The 8,866-nt window shown below is 48.2% G+C and overlaps 1 protein-coding gene across 1 annotated transcript in view; it reads right to left on the bottom strand.

Moving 5' to 3' along the window:
• Window positions 1-8,664, bottom strand: part of LOC104532322 (zinc finger and BTB domain-containing protein 40-like) — a gene marked incomplete at its 3' end in the record, with an annotated part of 21,221 nt that extends 12,557 nt beyond the window's left edge. The window contains exons 1-2 of the mRNA XM_029087348.1: window positions 7,935-8,664; window positions 6,863-6,996 (exon numbers count right to left, since the gene is read on the bottom strand). Coding sequence (XP_028943181.1) covers window positions 6,863-6,996; window positions 7,935-8,664 — 864 coding nt within the window. The remainder of the gene's footprint in view (window positions 1-6,862; window positions 6,997-7,934) is intronic.
• Between the last annotated feature and the right edge of the window lie 202 nt (window positions 8,665-8,866).

Genomic DNA, 8,866 nt, shown 5'->3' on the forward strand with positions numbered 1-8,866 from the left:
CTGCTGAACAGAGAGACGTGGACATGAAGGGCTCTGTTATAAAGGAAGAAAGGAGATGCCACAGACGTGCTGAAGAACAAGCTTAAAGGTATTTTTTTTTTTTTATGCAAACATTAATTTGTAATGAGATTTGATAACTAGATCATGTTTGTTCTCAAGGTTTGCATGCCTGGCCTCTTCCAGATCAAAATGATCCTGTAAAATATAAAATACCTTGACTCTCACCATCCTAAAGGTGCTCAGCACCCTGCCAAATACATGTTTTTTGTAATATAGATGAAAAGTAACTTGCATTGTTGCTTCTTCTTTTTTTTTTTTTTTTTTTTTTTTTTTTTTTAATTAAAATCAGCACAGCATTGCTACCCAAAGCTCCAGACAACATCCCTTCCTCAGTACGTGGATTTGGTTAATGGAAATGAGTTTTCAGAAACTGAAAGGCTCTGCTATTTATAGTCTTTTTCTGGAAGACCTTTCCTCGGACACGTTGCTGAGTGGGAACAACAGCTTTTTAGCATTGTTTTGAAAGAGCACACAGTGCATTTTAGATTTACTTTGAAGCACTAACAATTCCCAAAGATCCTGGGGGAAAAAAACAAAAAAAAAAAACAAAAAAACCCCAGAAAAATAGTGATACTAGGTGGAATCTCAGCTTCTACTTAGTCATAATGTGCCCACACATCACAGCCTGATCCATTAGGCTTTCACTGCCTGGGACATTTGCAAAACTCTTCATGGCCAAATTGGCACAAATTAGCACAAATCCAGCTTCCAGACTGGAGCGAGGGACCACCTCTCTGAGCAGGGAAACCAAGTCACAAAGATCTGCCTTAAACTTGAGCTGTGCCACAAATAGGTTCAACATCCACCAAGAAGTTTGGTCCCAATTGAGGATGTCAGTTCTGGTGCTCACAGCACTCCTAACTCAGTACCACAATGGTCTCACACCATGAAACAGCTCTCCTAGTTCATCTCAAACCTCTCCATTTCCACAGCAGCCCCAAGGCAAGCTCTGAACAGGAATCTCTGCAGGCAACGCCCCAGGAGGAAGGTCTCCTATTTCCACATCATCTCCACATTTTTCCAGATTTCTTTCCTAATACAATTAATTCCTACATTGCTGTGTCCCTTCATCCCACTGGGGGATCTCCCGCTCTGCTCCACTGCTCCTTATTATTTCCTGCTCCTTCCAACGTACCCCGCTGCTTTGGGAAGGAAGATGCACAAGGCTGCTCATGCAGAGCCACAATCTGTTTTTAAAACATCCAAGAGCTGAGCTAGCACCCTGTCCTCCAAGCCAGACACTCTTTTCCCTCCTCACACCAATCCACAACACTCCTAGAAAGCTAGTGCCTGCAAGACCTCCACCTCCCTCTCCAACATGATTGTGAGATTCAGGGGTTTTTTGGGTGGGGAGAGGGATGCCCAATGAGCAGCTGGTGGTTGGGTCTGCAGGGAGCGAGCCTGAACCTGAGCTGGGCTGAACTCAACTGCTGTGCCAGGCTGGGACACGTCCTGGGACCTAGGGACGACCTCAACCAGATGGGTAAGACGTACATTGTACTAGGGAGTGCAATGGCCCGAAACCAAGACTGTGCCGGGCACCCTGAGGAATCTACCCAGGGATGTGGGGAGAGAAGGAGGGCAGGTGAGTGCAGCCACTAGCCCAGCTGGCCACTCGCCTCTTCCCTGGAGGTGGGCAACTAGGGTTATGGCTTTTCATGCCTTATCCACACTCCTGATCCCACTGTGAGAGCACATCTCAGCAAAAAGCCACCTGAGTGACTATTACCGAGTGATCTCCCTCAAGCAGCAGCTTTAGAGCGAACACAAGCAGCCAAAGGTTGGTGAGAAGGGATCTGCAAGAGACAGGCTGAAAAGCCGTGGGGTTCAGGGTGACAGAAGCAGCCAGCTCCCTTCAGACCCCTTCCTCACAAACCGAGGCACTTTCAGTTACAAGACTCACCCCTGAATGTGGTAAATCCTGTGCCTGTACCTCAATGTCCCTTCCATTCCCCGAGGAGAGCTGCACTGGCCATTCAGTGAGCTGCAAAGTCCCTGACCACAGGAGCCTGGGCACTGTGGGGAAACTTCCAAAGACACTGTCATAGGGCAACGGAGCTGGGGAAGGGTCTGGAGCACAAGTGTGCTGAGTTCCCGGCTGAGGGAACTGGGGGTGTTGAGCCTGGAGAAAAGGAGGCTGAGGGGAGACCTTGTGGCTCTGTGCAAGTCCCTTGGAGGAGGGTGGAGAGAGGTGGGGGTGGGTCTGTTCAACCAAGGCCCAAGGGACAGGACAAGAGGAAATGGGCTCCAGTTGTGGCCAGGGCAGTTGAGATGGGATGTGAGGAAGAATTTCTTTGCTGAAAGGGTTCTGAGGCATTGGAAGGGGTTGCCCAGGGCAGTGGTGGAGTCCCCATCCCTGGAGGGATTGAAGAGCCGTGTAGACATAGTGCTGAGGGACATGGGTTAGTCGGGGACTGGTCAGTGTTGGGTTCATGATGGGACTTGATGATCTTTTCCAATCCAGGCAATTCTGGAATTCTGTGGTCAGTCCTCTGTGAACGCAAACTGCTTTGGGTTTTTTTACTGGTTAATTTTTGATGTGCACAAGGTGAAGCAAATATTAAAAAGCCATTGGAAACCTGCACAGACAAAGCCGCTGCCTGCAGCGTCGGTGGCACGGACAGCACGGGGACTGGGTCTACACATCTGGACCACAGAGAAGCTCCTAGGCTATGATCATACCATGAAGTCAATCAAATATCACTGTGCATACAATAATCAGAGAAAATCTACATTCCCATTTCTGGTTCAAGAATCTGTAGTGGGTTTTTTTTTTTTTTAAGCCTGCATTTGTACGTGACTGATGAGGGAGACCCCAGTACCAGGAAGGTTCCATGGAGAAGGCTGACCCCTGCTTGCTCTACGCAACAGAAACAAAAGCACAGCCCAAACTTCCACACAAGTACACCAGAATGGGGTGGAAAAAAAGTTCTCCAGCTCTGTCACCACAAAAAAAACCCAAAAAACCAAACAAACCAAACCCTCACATGCTATCACTCCTAATCAGGATGCAGAAGATAACAGGAAATTTCTTTCTTCTGCCGCATTCAGAAATCCCTGCAGCTGCAAACGAAGGGCGACAATAATTGGACAGGCCCATAGGCAATGGAAATGATCCACAAGCACAGTGACATTTATTCTACGTGGGAGAATCAACACTCCCCCACTTCATCTGAACCCAGTAGTAGAGAGAACAAATGAGCTGTGCAATAATTTGAATTGAGTTTCTCTAAGAGAGCACAGGAAGATAAGACTTGACACCAGCAAAGCTCTTCTACACTTCCCCAAATTACTGCAATTTCAGTCTTGTTCTCATTTCCAAGCAGGTTTCATCCAAGTCAGAACCAAATCAGATAGGAATAGTTTATGTGAGATACACAGAAACTCTAAAACAAAAACAACCCCAAAACTCACATCTCCTTAAACAGAAAAGGAACTCATCTGCATTTTTCAGCCTGGGGAGGAGAACTTAACATCAAACTTAAGAGAGAAGCAATAATTCTCACAAAAGCAAGCCCTGTCCCACCAACCTCCTTGGGGAAAAACCTCATCATCTAACAAATCTCCACTGGAGGTAGCAGGAAATAATGCAGCAGCACCAGAGGGGAGCAGACAGGAGCACTGTGGGGAACAAGCACCCATGCAGGGAGAAGCTCATGAGCAAAGTAACAGAAACACAGAGGCTACATCAGAGGCAAAATCTCACTGAAACCAGAGGAGCCTGAACACCAGGACAGCCTCGATGTCAACAGGCAGGTCTGCAAAACCCTCACCAACACCCACAAGCCCCCACGCTGCCCAGGCTTGCTGTCCAAAACACATCACTGGTGGTCTGTAGAGATAAACCACCCACAAAAGGCTCCTGAGCAGAAGGAGGTGCCGAGGGATGGGGGATCTCCCCTGTGGCAGCGCAAGCACACCCAGCACTGCTTAGTGCAAAGGAATGGCATCTCACTGGCTTCCAGACTGACTTTTACTTGCCCCAAGGCACCTAAGAGACTTCAGGCAAATGACTAGCAAAATAATACAAAAGAGGAGAAGGAGAAAAAGTAGAGGGGGGAGGAGAGAGAGAAAAAAAAAAATCCATTGACATCTACCACTGGCACAATTACACATCCTTAATTACACATCCCAAACTGCGCTCTTTGGAGCTGAACTTCCACTTTTAAGTATGAATTTAAAAACATAACGCTGTGTTTCCCCAAAAAGAAAACACTGGGCCCTTGTGGGAAAAAGCTACTTTGCTGGAAACAGAGCCCAGGTTCAGTGCTGGTGGCCACAGGTCCTGCTTGTCCCCAAGGGGAGCTCAGAGAGGGACAGATCTGGCTGAGCCCCTGCTTACAACAGGCTGCAGTCTGTCCCCCTCAGTGCCCCAGGGCTGACACTTTTCAATGCTTGTCACAGCTGAGGAGTGATTTTTCAAGAAGGCTTAAAGAAAATCCATTTCTCATTTATTCAACATTTATTTATAGCTGCAGAAAAAATTGTTCAGCTGCTGTTTTGTGGTCAGACAACCAAACTTTCCGAGCTCCACAAGCTCTTGCTTGGCTCCTGCTGCAACAGATTATTTGGGAGCATAAAGGGCTGGGCGCAGGTCTGCAAACCTTACCTGATGGGTCTTGGAGGTGCTGAAGAAACATAAACCAAGAGTTACTGAGAAGCAATAGGAAACGGGGCTGTTCTGCAGAGCAGCAGCAAGGCAGCACGCCTGTGTGGGCACTTTTGTAGGTGTGGTTCTGCCCTCCCAGCGTGGAGGCAGCACAAGCAGGCAGGGGAAGGCACACTGGCATGGGTGATGCCAGTTGGCAAGGGTGTACAGAGCTGCCAAATCCCTTCTGGCAGAGCCCACCCACATTGCACAGCACCCTCCCCAGCTCTGTTCCCATTGCCAAGATGCAGAATAAGCAAAACCTTAAACCTGACATATTTTTCTGATCAGGGTGACAAACAAACATACAAAAACCCAATCCTTCTCGGGGGGCACAGGTATGCTGAAAGCAATGCGCTCACAGGTGCTTGTCAGCCCAGCCAGGTTTGGGCTTGCTGCTACAAACACAAATGAGGACTCACATCTCCCTCCTAAAGCCCCAGAGATGTTAAGTTCAACACCATCAGGAGGGTCAGCAGCTAAGGGAACACAGGCTTCCTTCCATGAACATTTAAAGGCTCATCAGAAAAGAAACCTGCGCTCCCCAATTCGAAGGAATTCTCCTCCTTGCTGTCAGGTTGGTTTTTTGTTTGTTTGGTTGGGGTTTTTTTTGTTTTCTTTTTTCCTAATAAACATGTTGCCTTGGTTTTTTAAAAGCAGAATGCCACCACAGCCAAAATGTCTTGTGTCCCATGGCCACATTGGTACTGGAAGGACCAAGCAACTTAAATCCAGACAGCTTCCCAGAGACCAAGCACATGGGAACCCAGACAGCATTGCAGCCCCCCACCTAGGGAACAGCATTTCTTGGCTTCAAAACGTCAGCGAACCATGGAGCCACTGAAAAGCCAGCAACACCTCAGCTGTATGGGGAGAGGCTGAAGTCACTTGGTTTCTTCAGCCTGGAGAAGAGGAGACTGAGAGGAGATCTCCTGGGGGTCTAGAACTTCCTGCCAAGGGGAAGAGGAGGGGCAGGCGCTGATCTCTTCTCTTTGGCCACCAACGAATGCCAGGAGCAGAGGGAATGGCAGGAAGATGTGGCAGGGGAGGGTGAGGTTGGCCATGAGGAAAAGGTTCTTGAGGCAGAGGGTGGTGGAGCACTGGAACAGGCTCCCCAGGGAGGTGCTCATGGCTGACAAGATTCCAGCAGCATTTGGCCAAGACCCTCAGGGCCATGGTGTGAATGTTGGGATTGTCCTGTGCAGGGACAGGAGTTGGACTGGATGATCCCTGTGGGTCCTTCCAACTCACAGCATTCGATGATTCTGTGATAAAACAGTCACACTCTCAGTTTTCCACATACAGCAAAGGTACACAGGGCAGTTCATGCTGCCTGTTATGAAAAAATGCTCTATCAGAAACAGGCAGGATGAGGAGAGCAAGTATAGCCCCATCCTCACTCCACAGTGGCCACAGCTTTTTTCGCAGACCCTGCAATCACGCAGCAGCGTGCAGCCAGTGTGAGCGTCCACCCAGACCCACCACGATCATGTCCAAGCTCCGTGTCCTCCTGCGTCACTGCGACACCAACACAGACGTAACCTGCTGTTTCTGTGGTACAATGGCTGGTATCTGGCTACTGTTGTCCAGAGCCCAGAGTATTTTTCAGGATTAACCAAGCATGAGACTCAAATATTCCCTCCATCATTAACTCAAGCATCATTCATCAGCAACAACTGCTTTTAAAGCAGCACTTCGCCAGGAGAAGCACCACAGGACAGCAGCTGTAGCCCCCCTGGAATGCTCCCCACGAGCAGCCTGCCACACGCAGAGCGGAGCAGATGCTCCACGGCAAGGCCTCACAGAGAGCTCAGGAAGTCTATTTTGGGATCTCATATGTCAGCCCTTTATGAGCCGATACAGTTCCTGAAGCAAATGCTATAAAAACAGGGAGAGAAATCAGCACTGGAGTTTTCCTACAACATGACAAAGATGGCTTCAGAGCAGGACATAAGACTTCTTTACCTACATGCTCTTCTTACAGATGTTTCTCTCTGGGGTGTTATTCAGGTGAGCGTGTTTTGCCCTTCAAACAACTAGGCACCAGAGGCCCAGTTTCCCATGAAATAATTTCCTAAGCATGGCACAAACTATGCTAGTCCCCAGCAAGGTGAAGAAAAAAAATTGTATCATTTACCCAAGTAAATAACTTACCTCCTTTTGAGGGGCATCAATTTCCCTGCACTCTTCTAGTCTCTTCAGCACAGCTTGGGCATCAGAAAGGGCCTCCGAGAAAATACTTTCATAGCGAAGAAAGAAATCCTGTTTACAGCTTTTGCTCTCTTCTGCTATGTGAGAGAAACAAGATGAGTTATTTGCTAATTGAAGGGATTTGCAGAAAGCATGATGTGATTGAAAGACATCAGTTTGTAACCAGCACATGGGCTATAATAGGGAAACTGTGATTCACAAAGCCCTTCTAAAGATATCACACAGCCTGGAGGGAAAACCAACAGTTTATTTAACACCAGCTATAAATGGAATATTTATTTTAAACCCAGTACAGCCTCTGTTTTCTCCCCATGATGAACAGGAGTTTAAAGTAAAAGGCACCATTAGCAGGCAACTCTGCTGTTTTACAGATCACCTTAGCAACCTCATATCCTGCACTAACACAGATCCCACTGGGCACCAGATAAAATCACATGCGTGGGTAAGAAAAGTTTTGCTCACCACAGCTCTGGTACAGTGACAGAGCGAAGCCACTGCAAAGGCCAAAGGAGAATATTGCACAGTGCCAAAAGAAGTAATTTTTGAGCCATTGGGCAATTAATGACAGAACAAGGGGAAATGGCTCAAAACTGAAAGAGGGGAGGTTCAGATTAGATATTAGGAAGAAGTTCTTCACTGTGAGGGTGGTCAGACACTGGAACAGGTTGACCAGAGAAGCTGTGGCTGCTCCTCCCTGGAAGTGTTCTCGGCCAGGCTGGATGAGGCTTTGAGCAACCTGGTCTAGTGGAAGGTGTCCCTGCTGCTGGCAGGGGGGCTGGGACTGGATGAGCTTTAAGGTCCCTCCCAACCCAAACCAGTCTGGCATTCTATAAAGAAAGTCCCTGCAGAAAAGGGGAACACGTCATTCCGCTCCCAACCCAGGGCAAACTAAAAAAACCAAACAAACAAACAAAAAAAAAAAACACAGAGGAAAAGATCCCCCATGGCAAGAAAACATGAGTCAATGCGGTTGCAAATAAAAGACAATGCTGTGCCCAGACTTGTAAAGTCTCACCTAAATCCCTCGCTCCTCCTTTCTCCTCCAGCGGCTCAGCAAGCTCCTCCTCCGCAGAGCCACCCTGCTCGGCAGGGGCAGGCTGACCAGGACGAGAGCCTGAATCCTCCCGGAGGGATCTGGAGTCACTTGGCATCTCATCCTGGTGAACCCAGGTGTGATTTATGTAAAGTTCCTGGCCAGGAAGAGCAACATCTGCTTCCATTTCTGCTTCTACAGGGCCAGGAGAAGGGGAAACTCCCTGAAGGAGGAAAAGCTCTGTTTTTCCTTCAGCACATTTTTCAGACTGGGGCAGGTTATTAGCTTCAGCACAGTTCCCAGATGAGTCTCCTGCCTGGCTGGAGACTTCTCTCACTACCTGGTCCTGAGTCGAACAGCTGATGAGGTCCCTGAGGAGGTTTTTGCAGCTAAGAGCCACATCAAACATCTGCAGACTATCTGCCACAGAGATCACTTTGGTGAAATTGTGTTTCCCCAGTGGGAGTTTGCCACTGTACATCATCTCCAGCAAGAGTGCAAACTCCTCAGGTGTCACCACAGAAGCATCGATGGAGATGGTGTCTGTGCTGTCCAACAAGGATTTAAAAAGCAGGCTGGCAGCAGCCAAAACCACCTTGTGTGCTCTAAAATGAACATTCCCAATGAAGATGGTGCAATCACAGAACTGTTGCTCTTTGCAGAGAGCGTACAGCTGCTGCAGCAGCTGCTTGCTGTAACTGGGAAGCTCCATGGCATCAGAATCTACTGGTCTCCTCTCGTCGTGGTCTCCACATCACTTCCACAAAGCCCAGCTAGTGAAAAAACAAAGGATCCTGTTAGCACTTTGCTCAGAGAGCAGCAAGACAGAAAGAAAAAGTAAGCAAAAATGACTTTTCAGTTTACACCTCCTAGTAGCTTACTATGCTCCAGTTCAGTGGTTACAGCAAGGAGAG

Source organism: Antrostomus carolinensis, unplaced genomic scaffold (genome assembly GCF_000700745.2).
Source record: "Antrostomus carolinensis isolate BGI_N321 unplaced genomic scaffold, ASM70074v2 scaffold23091, whole genome shotgun sequence".
Lineage (NCBI taxonomy): Eukaryota > Metazoa > Chordata > Aves > Caprimulgiformes > Caprimulgidae > Antrostomus > Antrostomus carolinensis.